The 27,891-nt window shown below is 48.7% G+C and overlaps 1 protein-coding gene across 11 annotated transcripts; it reads right to left on the reverse strand.

Moving 5' to 3' along the window:
- Positions 1–27,846, reverse strand: LOC101932626 (zinc finger protein 777-like). 11 transcript variants are annotated; one of them, XM_065568660.1, is made up of 9 exons: positions 23,087–27,846; positions 19,970–20,043; positions 17,920–18,174; positions 15,951–16,828; positions 14,571–14,741; positions 10,741–11,065; positions 9,589–9,715; positions 8,674–8,775; positions 1–635 (listed from the first exon to the last, which is right to left on the reverse strand). In XM_065568660.1, the coding sequence occupies exons 6-9, from the start codon at positions 10,762–10,764 to the stop codon at positions 133–135; spliced, it is 756 nt and encodes a 251-aa protein (XP_065424732.1). In that variant the 5' UTR covers positions 10,765–11,065; positions 14,571–14,741; positions 15,951–16,828; positions 17,920–18,174; positions 19,970–20,043; positions 23,087–27,846; the 3' UTR covers positions 1–132. The 11 variants fall into 11 exon arrangements, with proteins under 11 accessions (XP_065424732.1, XP_065424726.1, XP_065424728.1 ...); XM_065568654.1 differs by lacking the exons at positions 1–635; positions 17,920–18,174 and adding an exon at positions 4,918–7,129 and having other exon boundaries at positions 10,741–11,062; positions 14,435–14,741; positions 15,951–16,010; XM_065568656.1 differs by lacking the exons at positions 1–635; positions 17,920–18,174; positions 19,970–20,043; positions 23,087–27,846 and adding exons at positions 4,918–7,129; positions 17,030–17,878 and having other exon boundaries at positions 15,951–16,010.
- Between the last annotated feature and the right edge of the window lie 45 nt (positions 27,847–27,891).

Below are 27,891 nucleotides of genomic sequence, written 5' to 3' on the forward strand. Positions count from 1 at the left end.
AATAAAGTCATTGTTTTTTCACATTCATGCATTCTTTATTAGTTCCTCACAGAAGTAGGGGGATAATTGCCAAGGTAGCCTGGGATGGGTGGGGGAGGAGGGATGGAAAAGGACACACTGCATTTTAAAACTTTAAGTCTTATTGAAGGCCAGCCTTCTGATGCTTGGGCGATCATCTGGGGTGGAGTGACTGGGTGGACGGAGGCCCCCCCACCGTGTTCTTGGGCGTCTTGGTGAGGAGGCTATGGAACTTGGGGAGGAGGGCTGTTGGTTACACAGGGGCTGTAGCGGCGGTCTCTGCTCCTGCTGCCTTTCCTGCAGCTCAACCATACGCTCGAGCATATCAGTTTGATGCTCCAGCAGATGGAGTATTGACTCTTGCCGTCTGTCTGCAAGCTGACGCCACCTATCGTCTTCAGCCCGCCACTTGCTCTTTTCATCCCACCATTCAGCCCGCCACCTCTCCTCTCGTTCATATTGTGCTTTTCTCATGTCCGACATTGACTGCCTCCACGCATTCTGCTGTGCTCTATCAGCATGGGAGGACATCTGCAGCTCCGTGAACATATCGTCCCTCGTCCTACGTTTTCTCTTTCTAATGTTCACTAGCCTCTGCGAAGGAGAAACATTTGCAGCTGGTGGAGGAGAAGGGAGAGGTGGTTAAAAAAGACACATTTTAGAGAACGATGGGTACACTCTTTCATTACAAGGTCGCATATTTCGGCTTGCAGGCAGCCATCGTAGGCCACAGTGTTTTGGCTTTTTTAACCTTCTTAACATGCGGGAAAGGTTGCAAACAGCAGCGCATTTCCCATATCAAGGATGAATTGGGTTGTCCATTTAAAATGGGTTTTCAATGTAAAAGGAGGGGCTGCGGTTTCCCGGTTAACATGCGGCACAAACACAAGTAAACCACCCCCCCACACACACACACACACGATTCTCTGGGATGATCACTTCACCCCTCCCCTCCACCGCGTGGTTAACAGCAGGGAACATTTCTGTTCAGAAGAGCAGGAACGGGTGCCTCTGAATGTCCCCTTAATAAAATCACCCCATTTCAACCAGGTGACCGTGAATGATATCACTCTCCTGAGGATAACAAAGAGAGATAAGGAATGGATATTGTCTGCATGCCAGCAAACACCGGGACCATATGCTGCCATGCTTTGTTATGCAATGATTCCAGACTACGTGCTACTGGCCTGGCGTGGTAAAGTGTCCTACCATGGCGGACGGGATAAGGCAGCCCTCCCCAGAAACCTTTTGCAAACGCTTTGGGAGTACATAAAGGAGAGCTTTCTGGAGATGTCCCTGGAGGATTTCCGCTCCATCCCCATACACGTTAACAGACTTTTCCAGTAGATGTACTGGCCGCGATTGCCAGGGCAAATTAATCATTAAACACGCGTGCTTTTAAACCATGTGTAATGTTTACAAATATTTACAAAGGTACACTCACCAGAGGTCTCCTGTGTGCCCTGAGGGTCTTGGGTGAGTTCGGGGATTACTGGTTCCAGGTCCAGGGTCACAAACATATCCTGGCTGTTGGGGAAACCGGTTTCTCCGCTTCCTTGCTGCTGTGAGCTACCTACAGTACCTCCATCGTCATCTTCCTCGTTCCCCGAACCGTCTTCCCTGTGTGTTTCTCCAGTGAGAGAGTCATAGCACACGGTTGGGGTAGTGGTGGCTGCACCCCCTAGGATCGCATGCAGCTCCACGTAGTAGCGGCAAGTTTGCGGCTCTGCCCCGGACCTTCCGTTTGCTTCTCTGGCTTTGTGGTAAGTTTGCCGTAGCTCCTTAATTTTCACGCGGCACTGCTGTGTGTCCCTGTTATGGCCTCGGTCCTTAATGGCCTTGGAGATCTTTTCTAATACTTTGCCATTTCTTTTACTGCTACGGAGTAGGCCGGTTTTATCGCTAATCCCCTCGTCGGAGGTGGTGTAAAGAAACCGGTTTAAAGGACCCTTTAAGTCGAAAGAAAGGGCTTCGTCGTGTGGACGTGTCCAGGCTTAATTCGATTTAACGCTGCTAAAGTCGACCTAAACCCGTAGTGTAGACCAGGCCTACTTAGTCATTTCTTCTTCCAGACTAAACCACTAAACTCAAGACAGATGAGTGAAGATGACTTGAAAAGCATAAGTTAAATAATCCCCTCCACTCATCTCTTGTAATCAGGGAGTCTAGTGTTTCTCTGCACATGGACAGGTATCAAGTTTCAGAGTTTCCCATTTTTAGGGGATCTTGACTCTTCACTTCAGGCAGACAAGGTTTGGTACTTATTGATTGTGTTGGGGTAAATTTATACTCAGACCAGGTCTACATGTGGAAGACTTTGGCAGTATAGCTATACCAATATACTATCCCAGCAAAGAGCTGCGAGCGTGGACACAGCTTAGATGAGCAAAATGGCACTTGTGCCAGTTTAGTATATTCCAGCCCCTCCCCTAAGCAAAATAAACTAGACTGGTAAGGGTGCGGTTTTTCCTGTATAATCTCACATGCACTCATGGCTTTTGCCTGCAGGTTGGTCACAAATCATACCTTATCACCTGCTAACAGACAGCTGTGCTGGCAAAAACACAAGCATAGACATTTATACTGCAAAAGACTCCGCTTGTTGGTGTAGATTATACCAGTTCCCCCCAAAAAATAAGCTATCATTTTTAACCCTTCAAAGGTAATTTGGTACTATTCCTTCACGTTCTAGGTTGCCTTTACTGCTGGCTGTTACCAGCTGGTAAACTTTGCTGGGCCGGAGACGGGAGCAACGAGCTTCTCTATTCCGTTGGATTGGCTGGAATAGATTTATGTAATTCTTTAGTGCCTAGTATATTGGCAGCGACTTTGCCACGTTCATGTACTGGACAGTGAGCTTATAAGCATCTGCTTTAATCCATGGCCTGACTTTGGTTCAGACTCTAGTTCAGGCCTTAACTCTTGTACCAGGCCCAGTGCTCCAGGCCCCCTCTCCCTACTACAAGGGGTAGAGACCATGTGACCTTTTAGGGCCTTTCCTTCTCTATGTTCTATCAATCTCTCATTTCATTATAATTACTTAAACCTCTAATCAGCAGTTCATATTTTATACCGTTGCATTTGAAGTTTTGTTCAGTGCTGATAAGGATTGTAATTTATTTGGGGGCTATTTTGTACTGACTTTTTGCTATAAGTTTCTGTTTCTAGCAGCAGATTGTGGAAGAAGGTTATAGTAGTTCACTAGAATCAGGAAGCAGAGTGTCTCATTAGAGCACATGGGATTTTGGTTTTTTTTAGGTATTGATGAAATAGCCTTTTTTCTTGTCCATGGAGGCTTTGTTCATCTGTAATTGGTGGTGCTGGAACTGATCATTTGTCCCTGGAGATCTCAACTAACTACACAGTCCCAGGGAATCTACAACGCTGAGAAATCGGTCTGAGGAAAGCTTCCTTTGGTGTTCGTTCAGCAGGAAAGTTGGAGAACCCACAAGATAGGAGTACCTGGGGTAAGCTGATCAAACAATGCAGGAGAAAGATCCATGTGCAGTCAGCCAGGTCCTCCTCCTCTAGGATCCGTCTGGAGTTAATCTCTGTGTATGACCCTTGGGTGTGGAGCCCAGCCTTCCCAAATGCATTTTCCACTCTTCCTGTCTCCCAAGAAGCCAGTCTTACAGCCCCTTCTCTGAACACCTGGGCAGCAGGAAGGGGAAGCTGAGGCCAAGTTAACCATTGTTTTACTTGGGAGCAGGTAAGGCCCCTGCACCTTGTCACACCCTGTAACTAGGCTAACTGCTGAGTTGGACTAGAAATCCCAAATCAGTGGGGGCTGAGCTGGAAACCTCTCAGACTATTTTGGGGTTTGCAGAGTTCACAAAGCTAATTTCCCCTAGAAATTGAAGATTCCTTGTCTGTAGAAAAAGCCAGTCTGAGCCTGTATACCCTGTCCATTCTGTATATTGGGATTGGTTTCTTACTGGGCATTCTCTGTAACCCCCTCTTTTTAGTCTTCCTCTATGAGGGGAGCATTGAACCCTATAACATTGTTGGCCTCTTTTAACCCCAGCAGCTAGTCAAAGTTTGGGGCCTTGGGGATGTTCCAGCTGGGAATAGAAACTGATGGAATCTGGTATTTTCTTTGATGCCGTCTTGTTTGTTTACAAGGAATGTGTACAAAGTCCTGCTTCTCCAAAGGCAGGAGGAACCAAAAGAGAGGGTGGCTTCTTTGCTTATAGCCCGAAGCCTCTTTAGTCAGTACCAGACTCAAAAGCTTGTTCTCTCTAGCTTCTTCCTGGGTCACATCATGCTTACAGGCTTCTGCTTGGACTTCTCTCGTTATGTCCTTATATTTCAGAATATTCCTTTTCCTTCCTTGTGCTATGCTAGATTGAGAGAAAAATGGCAAACATTTCCCTTACTTACCCCTTAGCATGAGTTATGCCTGCTCCGTGATGTACGCCCTGTCACCCATCAGTTCTGAACTTTGTCCTCTTAGTCTATAAGGGCCTGTTTTCATTGCAAAGTTAGCCCAGGTACTTACTCAGATGTAGCCCCAACTCCCCACTCGTCCACACAATTCTCTCACCCTGGGTTTAGAGTGCCACCAAACTCCGTTACCTGGCGCTGCCGGGTTGCGGGCTAGAGCCAGGATGCTGCTTTACGCTCAGTCTGGAGCTCCTCTACTTTGCAGCGTGGACACAGGCTAACCCACTCGCGTGCTGATGGCTAAGGCTATGGTTTTGGCGTGGAAATTTTTAGTAGATTTCACAGCAGAGGTGCAGGAAAAACATCCAACGTCACAGCGATCACCAAACAATGAAGTTTTTGATGCATCAATGTACACAAGAGCTTTTAAGTAGTAAAAGTGTCTGATATTAACACACTGATCAATGATAATTTACTCCTGGAGGAATTCTGCAATAAAAAATTCTACACACCATATTTTAAAATTCTGTATATTTTATTTGTCAAAATACCCCACTATAATCACAACAGTTTCAATTATTTTTGATCATTTATTTCAAAATACCTGTCAGCAAGTATGTCTGTAACAAAAAAGATTCAGGAACTGTATTTTAACAAATAGCTTCCTTACTAGGCATATTAGTACAGACCTGAGTAATAATTCCTTTAAACCCTGGCTGACCGCTGTTAGGAAAATGTGAAGTAAATAGGGTAAAAACTAAACAATAATAACCTTGCTTCTGGCCTTGCTTTTAATTTAAACAAGCTCAATAAGCAAGCAGGAGAACGTGTGTGCAGCCTTGTGCTTTCACTTACACACACTGCCCGCGGAGCTGCTAGCCTTGCCTTTCAGTAACAAGAGAAGATAAGGGGACCTAATCAAGCAAGGGGTTGCTATGGTAATGAAGCAGCTGGAGTGGAGGGAAAGGTGTAAGGAAGAGACATGGAGTCAGCAAGAAAGTGAGGATGGCCAAAAGTAACACCGCTCCTTACCCCTCCCATCAAGTACAGAAGAGGTGGTCTTCCTGACCCAAGACCCCCCAGAAGGGAACATGACCATATATTGGAGGGGGCGGCATGAGGGAAGGGGCACTACATTCAGTCTCTGCCCCAGTCTGTCCTCCCCCACTAGCTCTTATGAGCTCCTGTCTGACCCTCTTCTCCCCCCACACAGACACCTTATGCTGTCTGTTTCCCCATAGCCCCTGTTTCCTGACCTGGTCTGGCAGGTGCTATTAAGAAGGTAGGCTCTTTCTCTTCCCTAGTTGGCCAGGAGCTGCTGCTGTGTTCTATGACCACAGCACCCTCTGGTGGGCAAAAGGTGGAACTGCACTAACATTTTGGCAGAAGCTTTTTTTCTGCGCAAAAAAATAAAAATATGCATGGCTCACTAATTATACACATGCACAGTATCACAGAATTCCCCAGGAGTAAATAATATAAAGACGACTGCCAAGTTTAACTGTTACTTTAGAGTACATCATGGTGGTTGTACTGAGTTTTCCACAACTGTGAAATAGAATGTTGTACACTGAGATGGGCCCCCTTGATTCCACATTTGCCATCTTGCAAGACAAGCAGAGAACAAAGGTAAAGGGCTCTACACCTTTCATCACCATATACATTTTGACCAGTTTCCAGGCCCCATTTTTAGTTTATGGCCCACTCCGATCTCCGTTTTGAACGTGTAAGCTTTTGGCAGTGTGGCCATTTTGGATTTTTTTTTTTTCCATTGGGCACATTACTGCTGCTTGTGGGGTTTGGTTGGTTTTCACATTTACAGCCATTTAAAAAAATGTAGGGTTAGAAATAACATTTTTCAGAAGAAAATCGGCTTTTTAAACATTTAGGGCCTTTTAAATAAAGTTTAGTAAACAGAGAAATAAAGTGTTAAGGCATAAATATTTTTAAATGAAAAAATACATTATGCATTTTTTTAAAATAAAGACATTAAATATTAGTAACAGAGCACAGGCTTTGAGAGAAAAGAAAGAAGGGAGCGGTTGTTTCTCTCTCCCACAGCTTTGAGTGTGAGAATGCAGAAGTTTCTATGAGCGTATGCTGCTCCGAGATTATCTCCAATGACCTGTGCCATCCACAGGAGCTGGCAGGAATGCCGAGGACAAAGCCAGCAGCGAGCCAGCTATGCTAGCCAGGTGGATTCTCGCCGTCCGCATCTCCTGGATGATGCTGCCCAATTCCTGCTCCAGACTGTTCGCAGAGGCAGGTTTCTGCTCAGTTACAGGCTGCTCAGTTCTCTGTGCTCTGAACACAGGTGTGTTGTTCTCAGAGCCGCGATGTGTGTGAGAAGCACATTCAGACGTCTGGACTTGCCCAGGTACGTAGATCTGCTCAGAAGGTGGATGTAGGCCAGGTGAGGCTGGAGGTGAGCAAAACATTCTGTCCGGTGCTTTCTCCTCACTCTCCACTTGGCCATGGATTGCCCCACTGAGTACACATGGAGACCTACTGCTGGGCCTCTCTATGCATTCGGCAATGCCCATGCTGTTCTCTCCCTGGTCTGTGTGCCCTAGGTGTGCCTCCCAAACACACAGGCTGGTGGAATGCACAGGGGATGGAGAGAGGTCCACTTTGTGGGAGGAGGGATCAGACGATGGGGGTGCAGAAGAGAGCCCGCATGGTGAGGATGGGAAGGCCGTATTCAGAACTGTGTCAGCAGATGATGGATCTGTGTAGGCACAAAACCGTGTTAAACTTAGCAGATACTCTTGGAGCATGCTCCAACAGTAACTCCAAGTGCACATCTGAAAATCTAGCTGGTGAGGCCAGAATTTCAAAAGAACTTAGGTTCCATTCCAGCACTCAAAAGGGTCAGAGATTCCAAAGTACTCAGCAGCTCCAACTGTGATACTTATGGTCAGATTTTCAAAACACCCCAGCACCAATCATGCTGGGACTTCTGAAAATCTGATCTGTTGTGTCCCAAGGAGCAGAGCAATAGCTTGAAAAATCACCCGTAACTTTATGTGAACAACTAGGAACTGCAGTAAGTCAAGGCCAAAGTCTGAAACATCAGTGTGTCTGGGGGAGAGCAGGAGGAGCTCAGAAACCCTGCCCCTTAGGGCGATTCATTCAGAATAAGTCTTGATCTTCTCGGGGAAGTGGAAATTGCTGTATTCTGAGACCTTCACGTGGGGTAGATGGATGAGTACATAAAAAATACCCCAGGAGCCGTTTCTACCTTCTAGCTCAGTCATTCGCAAACTGTGGGCTGTAGAATGTTTAATTTGAGAACCAAAGAGGGGAGAGCTGGGGGTTGGGAGGTGAAATGGGTCCATGAAAGACTCTCTTACAAAGTGGTCCATGTAGGATAGGAAAGTAGGAGACCCTTGTGAATCCGCCACCTCCAGGGAAGTTCTCTCTCTGGGGCAAAGTATCTGTGAGCCCTCCAGAGAAGAGAGATGAAGATACCAATTCAATTGCAACATCCGAACGCTCACAAAATAGCTGGACAAAAAGCAGAGGGTCAGGGAGAGTGGAAAGAGATGATTGATGTCTGCCAATAAAATAGGACATCTGCTAGATACCAACTTCGTGCATGGAGCTATAGGTGCACATTGGGGCGGGGGGTCATTCTGGATACATTATACTATTTATCGATTTGTATGCAGGAGCCCTAGTCATGGGCTATGGGGCAAGAAGCTGTACAAGCACATAACAGAGATGGTCCCTTCCTGTGATGGGGTGAAACTCCATCGTGGCCTAGAACGGGTTAAAAGCCAGTTAGTCGCAGCTACTGCACCTGTGTCATAATTAAATGGTTGCTTCTCAGCCAGAGGGGGTGGGACTAAGAGGTGTCAGGTGATAACTTAAAGCACACCTGAGAGCGTTCAGTCAGGGTGGGGGCAGGGTAGAGGGGGGCCCAAAATGGACTCTTGTGAAGGGGCCTGAGCCAGAGACTGCAGGAGAACAGACACCTCAGGAAGGCTCAGTACTGGAGCTGGGCAAAGACTCCAGAGTGACCCCAGAAAGGGACAGAGCCCAGAGGACAGGCAGATTTGCTGAGGCAGCTGGGGTGTTAGATGGACTTTCTGAACCTGAAAGGGCTCTGAATTAGCTGTTCCTTTGTGGGAGGGCTGACTGTGCAGAAAGGCAGATGGCCTACGGAAGGCTCTAGCGGTGAAGACCCCTGTAATGAGAGGCCCTGATGATAGGGGGAGCTATGGTGGTGACAATGACCACTCCCACTGCCCCAGAGAGCTTCCGACTCACTTGCGGAGGTGCGTCTGTCCCTGGAGTCCTGGTGAGCGCTGATACACGGCTCTTCCCCTTGCTCCAGCTGGGAGATGATGTCAGGTTTGGCAGCAGCACCGCCTGCATGGGGAGAACGGTGATTACACACTGACGGTGATATCCAGGGAACGTGGCCGGGTTACTAATGTGCTAGATCTCTGTGTTCCCAAAATGGGAAGGATCTTCCTGTAAGCGCTGCCCTGCCAGTGCTCCGTGAAACACACCGTTGTGCTGGTACTGTGCTCCTGGCCAGGAGCATTGTGGGAAAATCTGATGCCCTGGCCTGTGTTGCTATTGTTTTCAGTTCCGTAAGACATCTCTGTCTGGGTGTGCTGGGGGCCCAGACTTTATCCCCAGGATCTCGAGAAGGGAAGTTTATCAAATAACTCAAGTGAAGGTGGGGGTCAGGGCACATTCCCTGTAAAAACTGAGGGAGCTAAAGACTAAGCCCTATAGTATGATCATCTCCTGTGTACCCGCTCAGTTCCACAGCTGACCTCCTGGCTACTCCGCTGAGGAAAGGCAGAAGGTGACTATAATTCTGCTAGAATCTCTCTTCATGAAGTAGGTTTTGCATCAATGCCACTCCACTACAGTAGTCTGCAGCATCTCAGGATCAGTGCGGATCATTCCTCTGCAACCACTCTACAGGGGGTGAGAGCAAACCCAGTGTGGCGTTTACCTTCAGTGGAGTTTTGCTTGAGTGCGCAATATAGGGTTTGGCCCACAGAACACAGAGCTAGAATGATTAAAACCACCACAGTAGTTTGTAATTCTTCTAAGCATTTTAAAGGGGGATGGACCTAAACGCATGAGAGCAAATCTGAGCTGAAGCTAACTCAGGCCCTTCGAAGTTCATGCAGCTTCTAGAAATAGGTGAACGATCATTGTTACCCAGTGAGATCACAGCCTCGTAGTTGTCCCTCATCACGTCCTTGTACAGCTCCTTCTGCCATTCCGCGAGCTCCTCCCACTCCTCCGCGGAGAAATACACAGCGACGTCGTCAAACGTGACTGGAGCCTGAAACAGTGAATAAACAGTGATCAGCAGCCTCTACTTCAGTCACACCCTGACAGCAGCAGCCCTGGGTCCCGGCAGGGCAGGGAGAGCGTTTCCTGAACAAGTAACTTGCATGAGTAACACACGCACAGCACAGCCTGTCCATCTGGAGTGTGATTCCCACCCTATCAGCTCACGCCTGCCACTCCAGGGCTCTGATGGAAGGAAATCAGTTTCCAAGGGGATGCTGAGTAGTAACCCAGCCATTGTCACAGTGGCGGCACCAGTCCCTTCCCCCCACCCCACCTATTTGCAGTGAAATCTAACTGGGGGTTGTGTTGTCCATGAAACACAAAAATGTAAACACTGGCATGGCTAGAGAGGACACGAAGGCAAACCCTATACTGAGCACACCTGCATTTCAGAGCCCGGAATGCACTGCCCCACTCAGTGGTATCCTTTGAATTGAGATGGATAAGGCATCGGTTCAAAATTGTCCCCCGAGGAAGTTCGTTTCTCCCCAGCTTTCTAGCCAGCTCCTCCCCTGCCCATTTGCCCTGCCCTGCGTGTGTGTTCCCAACTCCTGGGAAGAGTTCTTCCCTTTTTTGTTTCCTGATAGAATGTTGTTAGGAGCTTTCTCTGAGCCAGGTGCCAGGTGAAGCTCTGGGGGAGGAGCCACAAAACCACATGTCCCAACCCCCCAAGAGATCCCCCAACTCTGGATGAACTAGAATTGGACTGGTTTGCACAGCTCCACTGTGGGGCGCAGTAATGGTTCTAAAATCACATGGGCCAAGGAAACAGTCATAGAATATCAGGGTTGGAAGGGACCTCAGGAGGTCATCTAGTCCAACCCACCAATCCCCAGACAGATTTTTGCCCCAGATCCCTAAACAGTCCCCTCAAGGATTGAGCTCACAACGCTGCATTTAGCAAGCCAATGCTCAAACCACTGAACTATGGCTCCCTGCTCCGGTAAACACAGCTCCTTCCCCAGAGTCCTTACAGTTCACAGGAAAAAGTCGAGTTCAGGGACAAAGTCCTACCTGAGCGGAGCCCCCGCCAGCCATTCCCCATCCCACGGGACACGGATGTTTGCTCCCAGGTTCAGCAGCTGGTGGGGAATCCAGGCTTCCTGCTGGGACTGCCACAGGCTTCCTGCTGCTCTAGGCCCTCCTTCCCAGAGCAGCTGCTGCTCTAGTGGAGACAGGCGCACAGGAGATGGGGTGTGAGTAGCGCAGGAGTGTCCCAGGAGAGGCCAGCGGGAGGCTTAGCGTCAGATTCAGATTGAAGAGCTATACACCATGCAGGGTTGGGTACTTCCTTATTGCACATCAGTATTGGGCCAATCTGGATTTGGTAGTTAAACTGCTGGGAAAACGTAACAGAGAGAATGGCTGGGGGATGGGGGAGGCCAGGGTAACAATCCTGTGTCCAGATCTCAAGAGTGGGGCCAGAGAAGCCTCTGCTCACCTCCCGGAGCATCGAGAAATGACACACAATTCCCCAGCCTAGATGGGAGGGTTTTGCTTTCTCCCCTTCCCAGCTTTCTCTCTCCTTTTTCTGTTCCTGAGCTGGTGTGTTTCCTCCTTGTGAGTCCATCTCCTCCCGCTGCTGGCCTTTCTCGCCGCCTCCGCAAGGCAGCATCTCTCTCTTCTCATCCTTTGTCTCGCCCGTATCCCTCTCCCTGCTTTAATGTCCATCTTGCCGCTTCTCTTCTCCGCAGTCATCCCTTCCCCTTAGCTCGCCCGCTGGGCTCTGGTCCCCCAGGCTCCTCCACCCTCCCTAGCTTGGCGCCTTTCCTCACCCGCCTGTCTCAAGTCTCCTTTCTCTGCAGTGGTTAAAACAGATGGAAACAACGCACTGCCCCAGGTGGAGGGGAAGCAATCCCTGTGCTCACTGCACCAGCCGAGGGGAAGGGGGCACCGGCCACGTGTTCATTGCACACTGCACCTAGGTGATCAGATGTCCTGAATTTATAGGGACAGTCCCCATATTTGGGGCTTTGTCTTAGGCACTTATTGCCCCCTGCCCCCTGTCCCGATTGTCCATACTTGCTATCTGGTCACCCTAACTGCACAGGCCAAGGAGAGCGCCTGATGCTCACTGCTGTGTACGTGCACTGTACTGCCCAGAGAGCATAGAGACCGCTCCGCCCCTAGGCTTGCCCCCTTGTGGACAAAATTTACACTTGCAACTTCACAAATAAACCAGCTGCAACAGGACAGCAGCTGGCAGGGGCTGCGGATTAGTCAGGGCCCCCCCCGAGAAAGTCAGGCCTTGCAGACGGAGCCGTTGCTGGCATAGACGGAGGAGCCTAGGGGCATGGAATGTTTTCTAAAACTCTGCTCTAGGAATTACTTTGGGGCAGTTCTCTGGCTATACGGGGGTCAGACTTAGATGATCACAATGGTCCCTTCTGGCCTTGGACTCTATGAACCTATACCCTGCCCTACAGTGTGCGACGGCTGCTGTGATGATTGAACTCGTTAGCCCACCTGCAATTAGATCCCCGCTCACGCTCTCTGCAGGGCCCGGCCTCCTCAGGAACAACACAGCTACAGGGACTCGGGTGACCAGATGTCCTGATTTTATAGGGACAGTCCCGATTTTTGGGTCTTTTTCTTATATAGGCTCCTATTACCTCCCCACCCCCGTCCCGATTTTTCACACTTGCTGTCTGGTCACCCTAACAGGGATGCTTCTTTTCCTAAACTCCATTTGTCTCATTTTCCATTTAACTGGCACTCCTCCCCAGAGATCAGAGGGGGGAGAGCAGGGGCAGGAACCAACCTCCCAGTATCAGGGGGTAGCCGTGTTAGTCTGTATCTACAAAAACAACAAGGAGTCTGGTGGCACCTTAAAGACTAACAGATTTATTTGGGCATAACCTCCCAGTGAGGATCATGGACAGGAAAATGAGCTAAATATGAAAAGTTTCTCTGTGGGGGAATAAAATGGAGGACTCTGCTCTGCGTAGCCTGCACAATGCTGCATGTTAACTCTCTGCCCCTGGAGCCGGGCCTCTTTGGAACAGCTCTCAGCACAGAGCGGATATTTCCTCCGTTTGCACAGCCCGGATGTGGAGGCCCCTACACCCCCCAGAACCAAATCTGTACAACTGCCAGGCAAGCTGTTTGCAGCCCCCCCAAAGGCTAAGGCTGGAAAGAGGAGAAAAACCCACAGCCTCCTTACCTGCAGCCTGTCTCTGTGTCACTGATGGCAGTCCCCAGCGCAAAGCTTAACGCCATGGAAAGCAGGCGATAACCCTTTCGTGCCCAAATAACCCTTTCATGCCCAAATCAAAGTTTGCCCCAATACAGGCGTGCGTGCGTGTGGCGTTTCAGGGTTTCTGTCACACGCCAGACACTGCCCCTCCACACAAAAAGCAGACTGTGGTAAGCAGACATTTTAAAATGGCCACAGTGGAGGAGTGGGGGGCAGCTTTGGAAAGGGGAAGAACATTTCCAAAAAATCCCATAGTTTCTTGGAGCTAATTTCTGCACATTATTGCTGGGGCCTGGGAATTTTATAACTTTCCTCCATCGTTACATTTTAAAGAATGCTTAAAACTTTTCATTTTATGTCCATCATCTGGGCTGCCCCGGAAAGGGACATTGTGTGCAGGGGACTGGATGAGGCCCCCAGTCCTGAGATCCTCTGAGTCTACAAAATCTGCCGTTAGCGTTTCCAGGTTCATCCCAAGAGTGGCCACCTATAGTTAGACCCTATCAAATTCACGGTCCATTTTGGTCAATTTCATGGTCAAAGGAATTTAAAATAGTAAATTTCATAATTTCAGCTATTTAAATCTGAAATGTCATGGTGGTGTAATTTTAGGGGGCCTGGCCCATAAAGGAGTTGTGGGGGGGTCACAAGGTTATTGCAGGGGGGGTTGTGGTACCTCTACCCTCACTTCTGTGCTGTTGCTGGCAGCGCTGCTGCCTTCAGAGCTGGGCAGCTGGAGAGCGGCGGCTGCTGGCTGGGAGCCCAGCTCTGAAGGCAGCGTCACCGCCAGCAGCAGCGCAGAAGTAAGGATGGTACGGGATGGTATTGCCACCCTTACTTCTGCGCTGCTGCTGGCAGGGCGCTGCCTTCAGAGATGGGCACCTGGCTGACAGCCGCCACTCTCCAGATGCCCAGATCCGAAGGCAGCGCAGAAGTAAGAGTGGCAATACCGCACCTACCCTCCCTCCAAATAACCTTGTGACCCCCTGCAACTCCCTTTTGGGCCAGAATCCCCAATTTGAGAAACGCTGGTTTCCCCTGTGAAATCTGTGTAGTATAGGGTAAAAGCACACAACAGACCAGATTTCATGGCCGCGAATTTGGTAGAGCCCTACCTATAGTCTCAGCCCTATGCTCAACTCTCCACAGTTGAGGCCAGTGTCACTCAGCAGCAGCTGGCACTGAAGTCAATTGTGTTACACTGACATAAAACTGGGGTGACCAGATGGCCCGATATTAGGGGCGACTATACCCATCCCCCGAAAAAAAGTATCCTGATTTTTCACCCTTGCTGGCTGGTAACCAGCACAAATCAGAGCGGACTCAGGCCCTTTCTCTGGGGGTTACACTAGATGACCCTGGCGGTCCCATCTAACTATGATTCTGACAGCCCCTCTGAGAGACATTGACGAGTTAACATGTTATAACCTGATTGCACTATTTCACAAACCTATCTAGTGGTGGCGGCTACAGAGGAGACGTGTGGGTAGGGGGCACTTTACACTGACTTACCGGCATTATTTTATATTTATTCCACCTTGACTATGCAACCCACAACCAGGGCTTCTCTAATGTATTTATTCACACCGTGCCTTGTGCTGGTAGCGTCCCAGATAGACATGACCTAAACTTGAAAATGTTTAGGTACCGGGTGTGCAGTGTCCTCTGGCTCTCATGCTGTTCAGTATTGTCTCATTGGTTCCTTGTGCCCCGCATCTGTCATGTTGTATATCCTGGAAGCTGTGTGGGGCAGGGACTGTTGGTTTGTACAGTGCCTGGCGCAGTGAGGTCCTGGGCCATGAGGAGGCTCCGGTCACTACTGCAATACAAATAAATGATAATGTTTTGATTGATCATTAGACACAAACAGGTGCTTGCCTGGAAATTCCAGCTGCCTCTGACATGTGTTAACAAAACCACCTGATCAAACCCAACAGCCTCCAGTAAAACACCCAACCCTCAGCATCCCGGCTTAGCTAAAGCACCCCACTCTCGGGGCCCCATTCAGCATTGCCTGCAACTTGCAGTCAGAGCTCCAGGAGGAATTCTCACTGACTCATTTATTGCTGTAGAAATACTCTTCTCCATAAAACTCTCTTAGCATTTGGGGTGCTCCAGATTATGACTGACTTGAGACCAGTTTAAGGGAACCGGACACCTCAGTTTGGGGGGCTGCCCTCTTTCAGCCAATGCTTACATGGAGACGTGCTCTGGAGCCCATTCTGTAACTGGCTAATCGGCCGACTTCGCCCGTCCCCCAGCACGGTCTCTGTGCTGAGCCCCAGTGCAAACTGGCGCCAGCTGGGCTGCTCCAGGAACTGGAATTTGGAATCCACTGCATGCTAATGACTGCAATGGGGAGCCCTGTGCTCAGCATGAATGACCAGAATGGAGTGTGTTACTGACCTTACCAGGAGCAGCATCTCTGCCTGAGGTGGGCAGTGGCAGGGGTGGGAGGCTGGGAGTGGGAATACAGAGGCCATTGTCACCCTGACGATGTGACCTTGTTGGGGCAGGTTTGGGGCTCTGGGTTTGGTTCCCACTATACAATGACTTGAGGTTTTAAATAATTACCAAAAAAAAAAAAATGTCTGGCAAGATCCATAGCAAGCTGCTATGCCCAGAGATATTCAGTAGTGTGCCCCTTATTGGAACCTCCAAAGCCTGGCGTCAGTCCTGGCCTAGCCTGCTCAAAGAGTGCTTCCTGCAAAGCTCAGAGCTGATCGCACCTTTCTTAGCGTCTGAGTCTGTTCCCATCTGGGGGATTGGTTGAAGAATCTCTCTAGGGCCTCGCTATGGCCAAACACTTTAGCATGTGCTTACTTTTAAGCACAAGAGTGAGCCAATTGACTGCACTATTGCCAATCCCAAATGTTCAAAAATCACGAGATTGGCTTTAAAATCTCAAGATTATATAAAATACTAGATTTAGGGTTCTTTTTATTTGCCTTCTGCTTTTGGGGCCTTTAGGGTGCACTGGGGTCACATTTGGAAGCTTTCTCCACAGTCATGAGGGCTAGAAACTTACTTTTTCTTTAAGAATGAAGGCTGAAATCATCACATCTCCACCTGACTCCAGGAGCTGGGGCTTTAAGGAAAACAATAATTATCCTGACACTCATGACAAAAGTCATGAGAGTTGGCAACACTGTGACTGGACCGGAGCTACTCCCAACATGCTTCAAATTAATAATATTTCACTTTTATAGAGCGAGCACTTTTCACTAAGCAGATGCTGAAGTGCTTTGCTGGATGGGGAGGCGTCTCTGTTTGGAACGTTCTAACTGGCACAATTTGTTCTGGGAATGAAGGGATTACAGTGTGTTCTCCCCAGCAGACATTTTGTTGGGTTTTTGCCTCTGAATTGCTGTCAGTTTAACAGAGGCTTCCTGGGTTTGTTTTTCCTTCTGTGCTTTCAGATCCAGCTGCTCTCTGAGGCTGGAACCAGACCGTTAAATGCATCAAGCTGTGAAACAGTCTTTGCTCTGCTGAAGTGGGTGCATGGTATAACTGCATCTGCTTTGTCTGAAAGGGATACGCCACAGCTGCTTTGCCGAACAGAAAAATGCTGCACCATGAACAGTTAAAATGCAAAATTGGGCTGCGACCTTTCAACTGGACCTGCATGGGTGAACCCAGTGGGGCTCTGCAGGGGCACAGGGGTCCCGCTGCATGATTGGGGGTCTCTCTTTAGTTAGGTTTTGCTGCTAGCTGAGACGTATGCATTTAAGATCATGTATATTCTGCCCTCACCTGGGGTTGAATGGAACTTGTCTATTGATGCTTGTAGAATTCACATCATTTTATAGTAAATGAAACGTACAATGATTAACAAATTGATTTGGGGCAGTGACATTTTCAGAAACTTTCATCAAAGCCTGAGCATTTTGGGGGCATCAACCTGAGCTGGGTTTAAAAGATTGAATGTGTTATACTTAGAAAATGAAAACCAGCAGGATCTTATTCAGGGGATAAGGCAATACGCCGTGTTACTGTGAATACAGAAAGAATCAGAGTAAGCAATCGGTTATAGCTAGAACATTCCATTCACTCCCACAGTCATTCCACACACACACACAAGTTCTGCAAGGTTGTTATTATAATTACCAGCCTAGAAGTTGCTCGTGCCAAGTCACTTGCCAGGTGGCCTGGACACGAGGATGGAGCAGGGCCTTGTCAGATGCGCATCCAATGCGCCTGAAAGTTGGTTGCACACCCAGACCCAAAGTCCTCAGACTTTAGGGTCTATCTTTATAGGGATCCATCCTCATACAAGTCTATGGGGTTTGCCTTGTCATGCTGTTTTCACATTTGAAGTGATAATCAGTCATGCAAATAGCACAGCAATGACAGTTTGTTGTTATCTTGTTCTTCGGTCCCCTTGGGGCGGTTCGGGGTGGAGTCCAGTGTGCCCTCAGGGGTATTGGGTTATCTCACCCAAACAGTCCTGTCGGAGGTTCGTCGTTTTTCTTCCTCCAGATGTGGTGTCGTTTATTATGATTCTAAGGCTGGCGCCTCAACCTTTTATTACCCATCCAAACATACAACCGCAATCACACTCTATTTTACTTAACATATTTTTTATTACATTTACATTTTATTACCTACTCATTCGTTACCAGAACCATTTTAAAATCACTGGGGCATGACAGACTCCAATAGACCTATTCATAGATTCATAGATTCTAGGACTGGAAGGGACCTCGAGAGGTCATCAAGTCCAGTCCCCTACCCTCATGGCAGGACCAAATACTGTCTAGACCATCCCTGACAGACATTTATCTAACCTACTCTTAAATATCTCCAGAGATGGAGATTTCACAACCTCCCTCCGCAATTTATTCCAGTGTTTAACCACCCTGACAGTTAGGAACTTTTTCCTAATGTCCAACCTAGACCTCCCTTGCTGCAGTTTAAGCCCATTGCTTCTGGTTCTATCCTTAGAGGCTAAGGTGAACAAGTTTTCTCCCTCCTCCTTATGACACCCTTTTAGATACCTGAAAACTGCTATCATGTCCCCTCTCAGTCTTCTCTTTTCCAAACTAAACAAACCCAGTTCTTTCAGCCTTCCTTCATAGGTCATGTTCTCAAGACCTTTAATCATTCTTGTTGCTCTTCTCTGGATCCTCTCCAATTTCGCCACATCTTTTTTGAAATGCGGTGCCCAGAACTGGACACAATACTCCAGCTGAGGCCTAACCAGAGCAGAGTAGAGCGGAAGAATGACTTCTCGTGTCTTGCTCACAACACACCTGTTAATACAACCCAGAAACATGTTTGCTTTTTTTGCAACAGCATCACACTGTTGACTCATATTTAGCTTGTGGTCCACTATAACCCCTAGATCCCTTTCTGCCGTACTCCTTCCTAGACAGTCTCTTCCCATTCTGTATGTGTGAAACTGATTGTTCCTTCCTAAGTGGAGCACTTTGCATTTGTCTTTGTTAAACTTCATCCTGTTTACCTCAGACCATTTCTCCAATTTGTCCAGATCATTTTCAATTATGACCCTGTCCTCCAAAGCAGTTGCAATCCCTCCCAGTTTGGTATCATCTGCAAACTTAATAAGTGTATTTTCTATGCCAATATCTAAGTCATTGATGAAGATATTGAAAGGAGCCGGTCCCAAAACAGACCCCTGCGGAACCCCACTTGTTATACCTTTCCAGCAGGATTGGGAACCATTAATAACTACTCTCTGAGTACGGTTATCCAGCCAGTTATGTACCCACTTATAGTAGACCCATCTAAATTGTATTTGCCTAGTTTATCGATAAGAATATCATGCGAGACCGTATCAAATGCCTTACTAAAGTCTAGGGATACCACATCCACTGCTTCTCCCTTATCCACAGGGCTCGTTATCCTATCAAAGAAAGCTATCAGATTGGTTTGACATGATTTGTTCTTTACAAATCCATGCTGGCTATTCCCTATCACCTTACCACCTTCCAAGTGTTTGCAGATGATTTCCTTAATAACTTGCTCCATTATCTTCCCTGGCACAGAAGTTAAACTAACTGGTCTGTAGTTTCCTGGGTTGTTTTTATTTCCTTTTTTATAGATGGGCACTATATTTGCCCTTTTCCAGTCTTCTGGAATCTCTCCCATCTGCCATGATTTTCCAAAGATAATAGCTAGAGGCTCAGATACCTCCTCTATTAGCTCCTTGAGTATTCTAGGATGCATTCCATCAGGCCCTGGTGACTTGCAGGCATCTAACTTTTCTAAGTGATTTTTAACTTGTTCTTTTTTTATTTTATCTGCTAAACCTACTCCCTTCCCATTAGCATTCACTAAGTTAGGCATTCCTTCAGACTTCTCGGTGAAGACCGAAACAAAGAAGTCATTAAGCATCTCTGCCATTTCCAAGTTTCCTGTTACTGTTTCTCCCTCCTCATTGAGCAGTGGGCCTACCCTGTCCTTGGTCTTCCTCTTGCTTCTAATGTATTGATAAAAAGTCTTCTTGTTTCCCTTTATTCCTGTAGCTAGTTTGAGCTCATTTTGTGCCTTTGCCTTTCTAATCTTGCCCCTGCATTCCTGTGTTGTTTGCCTATATTCATCCTTTGTAATCTGTCCTAGTTTCCATTTTTTATATGACTCCTTGGATATCAGTAAGTGGAAACTGCAAGTTACAGTCTCTGCAAAACCACACCAGGATCTGGGTAGAAGCATCCATGCTCAGGCGCTCTGTCTGGCTACAGGCACAGGTGGAGGAGACAGAAGCAGTGCTGGCACAGGTGTTACGGGTCTTCCTAACCATCGTAAGCCTCCCTCTGTCAAACTCCCTCTCAAACTCCCCTTTCTGCAACCCCCTGGTCGCTCTGCCTCTGGCTTTTAAAGCCTGTTTGCCTAGGTCAGTCCCACCCCCTCGTGAGTCACACTGGGGAAGGCCAATCAAAGGCAATCAAGGGAACAAGGTCAGGCACTCAGTCCCAACTGCCACAGCAGCTGTAACTGAAACTGAAGTCACCTGAAATCAGAATCACAATTAAAATTCAAACAGTCGAGCAAACTCACTCCAACAGCTAGTACTCTCACTCTCACCTGGTAGCCTGTTCGGCAGCGGGATCTCTTGCTCTCCCTCTCGAACTCCCCTGTTTGCAGCCCCCTGTCCGCCACTTGTTACATATGAAAAGGAAACAAGCAAGATAAGAATGCAAGCGTGGGAGTTAACAAATCTTATTCCTGAGTTCAGGAAAACAGTTGTAACAGCAGCTGTCCTTTATAGTAATCTTATCACTTTTGTCTCGGGATGTGCTTCTACAGACCTTGTAAACTGACCGGCATATTTCAATTCGTACAGACTCAGCAGGCTAAGAGGCATATTTCTTTCTAATGGTCAGGCCAATTCCGGGGTCTGTTCTAGGCCATTCTTTCTCACCCTTTCCCATAACATAAATGTATTCACTATTACTTATACCCAACCAATGCTGGGTTAGCCTGGTATTTGAGCTTGGGTTGAGTTTGTGTTTTAATTCCCTCACTGCTTGGGCCTGGTGCACAGCTCCGGTCTCCTGTACAAACTCTCTGAAGCCTGGGGGAGGGCACTGGTGTCAGGACTGTGGGAAATCCGCACTGCTCAGAGGCCAGGCTGCTCCCATGACCCCCATGTCCGTCCAATGGAGCCCTGCAGTCACAGGTGTGAGCTGAGGGGAGGGAGTCACACCTCCAGGGTGAGCTCCACTCAACACAGAGATCTGTTTGTGAGCAGCCCGTAGGTGAGAACTGATTCCGTGTAAGAATAATGAACAGACTCATAGGGAATCGCCGCAGGTTGGGGGACGACTTAGCGGACAGGGCTAAATTCACAACAAATAACGTTCTCAGCAAATAATTCCACCAGGAGTTTACAGGCGGAAAGAGAGACCCCACCCTGTGACACATGGGGCAGGGCTCACAATAACGTTCTCTGCCGGCGTTAACTCCATTGGCTTCGACCAGGGCCCCAGAGCTATAACTGTGCCTCCAAAGGGTGCGTCATTGACGACATGGTATGAAACTCATGTCAGTGCTTAGAAGTGAAAAGAACTTGTTGTGACTGATATTGCCATGCTTGGAAGAGAATCCCTATAATCAGCCTTGCAAACTACACTGCCTGAGCCTTTGACAGCTGAGATGGAGATATGATGTTTGCACAATAGGAAAAAACCCAGCTACCGCACTGCAAACCTCAATTTGCCTTTCATTTGATAAAGGCACGTTGACTGCTGGTTTATACAGTGTTCCGGGCTGCTATATGCAGATAATGTTTTGTAATTTTATCTTGCAAAGTAACTGTGGAGTGCACAGCCTGCAGCCTCATGGATGCCCCAGTCCAACAAAGCACTTAAGCGCATGCTTAACTTTAAGCACAAGTCATTTCGATGAGATTGATCCAATGTGTAAAAGTTAGGCATGTCTTTAAGTGCTGCACTGGATTGGGGTCTGAGACGGAGGGTCTGCTAATTAGTAGAGCCCTGCAAATCTGCGGATATCTGCCTTATATCCCCGGACCATGTTTGCAGCTCGAATGGGCTCTATGAATAAGGAGTATTTATTTGGGCAGGCGCTGAGAGATTGCGCTACTAAAACAGTGAGTTGGTCTTGATGAATAAAGACAAAAACGGAGGGTGGAGGATATGTTTGACTGGAAACGTGCCATGACGCCAGCCCCAGAGGATCTGCGATAGCTGCCATAGAATAAGAGTCAATGGGAGCGCTAGTAACGGCGACAGCTGGGTGGATAACGGCGGAGCATTTTCACAGACAGCCTCCCATCTACAGAGAGAGACATTTATCCTGACAAAAACGGCATCAACATTTGGAATTTTCAAAGAAGTGTCGGACAGTTGTAATAATGAGAATGTAGCGCAGTTCTTCTTTTCTGATGCAAAGTGCCTTGTGTGTAGGAAATAATTCACCTCCTTCCCATGGGTGTTTTTTTGTTCTCTGTTTGTTTTTATTTTGGAATTTAGAAATGCAGCTCTCCCCTACCCTGCCACTCCATGATGGCTGGAGGACGAACGAAATTACAAGAGGCAAGAGAGCAAAGGTGAGCGGTGCAGAGGGGGGAGGGGATCTTTAGTCAGATTGTTTCAAATTGTCAACATCTATTTAATCCTGACTCTAATGAGCCTCTGGGAGAAAGGTAGTCTCTGTTCGGCTTTCTCAGCACACCGTTACTGAAGGAGGGGGAGTTACAGTCAACATTTGCCACCTCCAGAAGGGTCTTCTGGCAAAATCAGGAGAAACCAGATTTGTACAATGCCTTGTAGAACAGGGTCTTGCTCTAAGATGGGCTCCTAGATGTTATGCCAAATAATAAGCAACATTATAATCATAATTGTCGCAGGGTGGCTGGCCCCTATAAGTGAAGCGGCGTCAGCCCCCCCATACCAGCACAAGTTGACCTCATTAAGAGGGGAGGATGACATCTGGGACTAATAAATGAGAGGAGGACTATGGTGATCAGGGAGGAGGTCTCTGGAGGAAGTCCCCGGGAAAAGGGATAGGAGACCAACGGAAGGATTAGCTTGCTGGTCTTTCCCAGGCAGAGGCTTGGGAACCAGGAAGAAACTTGGGAAGGACTCCAGCCAGGAGGGCTAGGGTGGCTGTTTAATAAAACAGGTGGTCTCCAAAGGAAAGCCGAGGTGTGTCATTTGGCTGCATTTCAGGACATTTATGGACTATATGCCCCGTGTGTGAGATAAATGGTCTGTGTCTTGGGCCTTTTGAAGATTGTTTGCACTGTCGGGATAATAAACCAGCCCTGGGTAGGGGTAATATCAAACCCAGGAGATGTTGTGGTGAGTCCTTAAGGAGCCTGAGAGGGGAAACTGAGGTGGCAATCCTTGTGTTACTGCGCCCACCCACAAGGGGGTGCTTGGGGTCGAGGGGGAATAATGACAATCAGCCTGCCACTTCAGAACAAAAAAGAAGTAAAGAAAAAACACCTCGGCTTATTTGCAGGCCTCTTTCTCCATCAGGAAGATGCAAAGCCCGGTTTTTACTAATCCAATCTAGGGCAGGAGGAGTGGAGCTGGGATTCTTTCCCAAATGTTCTGGGGACTGTACATGCAAAACCATCAGAAATCAGAAAACATGAGAACAATCCTAAGCTAAAGCAAGTGTGTGCTTCAAATTCCTGCAGCGCCTAATAAACGAGAAAACAATAGTCATTACCCAGCGAGAGCAAAGCCTCACGATTGTTCTTCTTCGCGTCCTTGGACAGCTCCTTCTGCCATTCGGCTAGGTCCTGCCACTCCTCCGCAGAGAAATAAACGGTGATGTGACCATACATGACCGGGGCCTGAAATGACAAATAAACCATGATCAGCAACGTCTGCTGCAGTCTCACCCTGAGAGCGGCAGCTCTGGGTCCCAGCAGGGCAGTGAGAGCGTTTCCTGTGCGTGTAGCCCACACCCAGAACAGAGTCCAGCTGGTGCATCCAGGGTGGAAATCCCATCCTGACAGCTCACCCGTCACCACAAGGCAAACATAATTTGGGATGTCCCTGGAGATTTCCCACCTAGATGACACCAGTCCCATCCCCAGCCTCTTTACATGAACAATGTCTAAGTGGTTTGAATATTGTCTGAAAGGTGAGGAGCCCCAGCCATTGAGCGGGACCTCACTGTGCAAGGTGCTGTACAAACACAGAACAAAGAGATGGGTCCCCGCCCCCTAGATGTACACTCATTCGTGCCCTGATCCAGGCCTTAATACAAGAGTATATGTTTACTACCTTTTTATTCCCACTATGACACAGCGCTGAGAGAGAGCTGCTTTCTACTGCTGTTCAAGCGTCATCAGTAGAATTGTTAAGTAAGTTCCAAGTGCATTACCGGGGATCACGTACAAGTCATAAAGAGCCCAGCCTGACGCTCAGCTCCCAGGCAGTGTCTGCAGGCAGGCACACAACATCTTTGTTCCATGTCAGCTGAGTGCAGGGGGGGGGGTCATTACGGGCCAACACAGATGGACACCCCGATGCAGAGAGGAATGGACCTTGAACGGCATTTGTGTGAGAGAGGAAAACTCTGCTTAGAGGCCCCGGAAAGGACCCATTCCTTCCCCCTCCTGCTCCTCATCAATAGGATCCCTGCCTCTCTCTCTACTCCTGATCCCCGCATCCCCCCTGCAGCATCATGGGACCCCTCTCATCTCCCAGAGCCAGCTCCCCATCATCCAGGTGGTCTGATGGTCCCTGTCCTCCAGACCTGCCTCACGGTTAACTGGACTTGTTTACAGCAGGTTTAACTAATAAAGTGGTCAAAATGGAGCCTCAGCTGAACCTACAATAGACCACTTTGTAAATTCCTCAGGCCCGAAATGAATATTTATACTGGCACACGACATATGTTCAAAGTGTATCTTACAAGAACGTGTCAGATCCTGGCAGAAATATGAATCCAGAAGCTCAAATGACCTTTAAAATAATGTTTGCCCAATTTCTATCCCAAGCAGCATGCATCTGTGCCTCAGTTTCCCCATCTAACAAAAGGGAATAATGGCACTGACTTCCTTTATAAAGCACTTGTGGATCCACTGATGAACAGTGCTATGAAACAAGTGGGTATTATTATTAGGTGACTGACACCCACAAGCCAGTCTCCTGGTTCTCCAGGTGGCTTAGACCTGACTTGGATTGGAAGGATCATTTTATGATCCTCCAGTCAAGATGCTACAGCCAGTGAACTGACCTATAGGAAGCCAGTAGGTGTTTATGGTTCAGCTGACAAAATTCCCTATTCAGAGGGGGAGGGATAGCTCAGTGGTTTGAGCATTGGCCTGCTAAGCCCAGAGTTGTGAGTTTAATCCTTAAGGGGGCCACTTAGGGATCTGGGGCAAAATCGGTACTTGGTCCTGCTAGTGAAGGCAGGGGGCTGGACTTGATGACCTTTCAAGGTCCCTTCCAGTTCTAGGAGATGGGATGTCTCCATTAATTTATTTAATTCCTGAGCCCAGCAGGACTTTATTCAGCATCTCACAGAAGCTTGCTCTCCCTAGATTGCAGGTTGGAGACTCTTACACTCTCTATAGCTGAAATCCCACTAGATCAGCAGTATGGAAAATGGCCTTTGTTTATCAGGCAGCCATTGAAATGATCGAATGTCCTGCTAGCTCTTCCGCCACAAGGTTTAGTACTTTTGTCATTTGGGCGAGGCATCAAACCAAGGAACCAGCCACTATGGTCCTTATAAAATCCCACTGCACTTTTCACAAGAAGGGGGAGTGTTAACCCTTGCGACCAATTCCAAGCACCCTACAATAGAATCAAACATAGAATAGAATCTCAGGGTTAGAAGGGACCTCAGGAGATCATCTAGTCCCACCCCCTGCTCAAAGCAGGACCAACCCCCAGACAGATTTTTGCCCCAAATGGCCCCCTCAAGGATTGAACTCATAACACTGGGCTTAGTAGGCCAATGCTCAAACCACTGAGCTATCCCCCCCCACAATGTCAGTTGGACATGGTATCATCACTCCCTGTTGCCTACTGTAAATGTAAGCCATTAAGTAGCTATTGTATTTCATTCCAGTGGCTGGTGAAAGTGATTCCTGTACAATTTGTAGTTTGTTGGTCAAATGAGTTTGCTGTCCATGTGGATGAAAGGAACTCTCTCTAGAAATGCTCGATCATTACATAGTTACAGACCTACTGGATCTTCCAGAGACAGGGCCTTACTCCTATGCATTCTCCTCCCTCCAGAAGCTGGATCCTGCCACCAAGTGCAAGGGCTGGAATGAGGAAGAGAGGGACACAAAGAAGCAGTGCCAGGATCTATGTAGCATGAAGAATCCCAGGCTCTTTTCTGCTCAAGTAGCATGACAGAAAAATGCTGCAGGCCCAGTCCCATTGAGACGTGGGAACAGCAAAACGTTCTGCGGTAACTTGTTCTGCTTAATATCATCAGCTTTCCCCTTCTCTTCCCTGGGCTCAAAGCTCAGTTTTTACTGGGAATGGAGGCGAGTGCGGGACAGACATCCACTAAGGACACCGGTTAGTGGAAGACAAGTTCCAGCAGGGCTCTATTGTGCATCGCTTTGCAGGTTTCATTGCAACCCAAAGGGTTAGGAAACAGATTTCCATTTTAAATGAGAGTTCTGCAAAATCTGGTGGAAAAGATTCTACAACTCTGCAGTCTGTGGTTGTTGCCTTCTAATCTAGCAGCAGAATACACAGTACGGGAGCTAGTCATGTTTAACTCTTATTGAACATGACAAAGTTATTCTCTGTCTGGTTTACTGATCAGTATAACTAGCAACGATTTCACACAATAGATCGATCCTGTGTGATGTATATACACCTTTGCATATGTTTGTATAAAGAATTCTCTGTGTGTGCTTGTAAAGACATATTAAAGACTATCACCCAGCTGTACAATTTGTCTCTGGCAAACAAACAATTCATTGAACTCTCTGCTCTCGCACACACCACCAAATTATTGCTCATCCTGCACTCAGAACAGTTTTTCTCCCAACAAAGCAGTGCAGCTATTTTATGGCCCCTTTAAAAGAGCAGATGCTATTTCACCCTTGAATGCACTGCCCCTGTTCCACCCAGGATCCCTCCCATTCTGCCCCCCGCATTGCAGCCCCCAAACCCATTTGCTCACCCCACTGTGGCCCCAAGACCGGAGAAGCTCTCCCCTCCCCGCCCCCCAGCTCTGGGGCTGCAGCAGGGAGCGAGAGCTCCTCCAGTCCCAGGGCTGCAATGGGGGTCCAGGTGCTGGGGCTTCCCCTGCCACCCTCAGCACTTCTGCAGGGGACCAGGGTCAGGGAGATAGGGCTTTCCCTGCCCTGCCTGCCCAGCACTTCTGCTGGAAAGTGGGGTCAGGCACGGGGAGGGCCAGCTCTACTGTTTTTGCTGCCCCAAGCAGCGCGCCGAATTGCCGCCGCTGCGGAAATGCATGTGCCGCCCTAACCACACACGGACTGCCCCCGCCGTCTGCGGGGGCAATTCGGCGCGCGTCTTGGGGCAGCAAAAACACACGGACTGCCGCCCCAAGCACCTGCTTGGAATGCTGGTGCCTGGAGCCGGCCCTGGGCACGGGGGCTTCCCCTGCAGCCCCATGGCTTCTGCCACGGACTGGGTTGGGGCACTGGCTGGGGACATCCCCTGCCACCCCATGGCTTCTGCCGGGGACAGGGAGGGGGAATGGCTGGGCACTTCTCCTGCCTCCCTGCGGCTTCTGCCGGGGACGGGGTTGGGGGGTGCTGGGCTGGGGCTTCCCCCGTCTTGTGGTTTCTGCCAGGGATGGAGTTGGAGGGTGCTGGGGCTTCCCGACCTGCCTTGCCCACCCGGCACTGCTACCTGGGAGTGGGGTTGGGGTGTGGGGGCTTCCCTCGCCCCACCCATTGTTATATTTTTTTTACAGAGGCTCCCAGTTGGCCGGGGCCCCTGGATTCTGTTGGCCCGGTGGCTAATCCGCCACTGTGCGAAGCACTGGAGATACCAGCCCATGGCTCCGGCCTCACTCTGGCTCCACTGAGATCAATGGCAACACTCCCCCGTGGGGCCAGGATTTCACCCTATGCACGAGCAGGACTGAGGGAGACCAGCTCAGAATGTCTTGTTTGGGTGGTGGCCCAGTGCTGCCCTGCTGCATTAAACCTGCTCCTCTCCCTCGCCAGCATCACTAGGCCATGGGCTGCCCTCCCGAGTGCCGCTCCCCGGCCCTAAGACCCGTGCTAGGCCAGCTGAGCTGCTGGGGCAATGCCCCCCATCGCTCACTAGCCAGAGCGCCGGGAGAGAGGGAGGCAGGGGCCCCAGAGGGCTCTGAGCTCAGCATCAACTCCTGGCCGTCAGAAGGGCTGGAAGGCCCAGTGCTTAGAGTGGTCTGAAGAAAGTGGGGAGCTCTCAATCAGTGCGGGGCGGCTTTGCTAGGAGGGTGCTGACAGTTCTGCCCTCAGTGACCCAGGTCAGAATGTGGGTGTTTATTTATTGCCAGGTCTGCACACACACACCCCCCAGCACTGAGAA

This window comes from Chrysemys picta, chromosome 15, assembly GCF_011386835.1.
Source record: "Chrysemys picta bellii isolate R12L10 chromosome 15, ASM1138683v2, whole genome shotgun sequence".
In the NCBI taxonomy this organism is placed as follows: Eukaryota; Metazoa; Chordata; order Testudines; family Emydidae; genus Chrysemys; species Chrysemys picta.

Coding starts and splice junctions, on each gene's coding strand:
- LOC101932626 (XM_065568654.1), bottom strand. CDS start 10,764: ATGGCTGGCGGGGGCTCCGCTCAG. Junction 9,716..10,740: donor CTGGCGGGGGCTCCGCTCAG/GTAGGACTTTGT, acceptor TCACTGTTTCAG/GCTCCAGTCACGTTTGACGA. Junction 7,130..8,673: donor GGACAGACGCACCTCCGCAA/GTGAGTCGGAAG, acceptor GTGCCTACACAG/ATCCATCATCTGCTGACACA.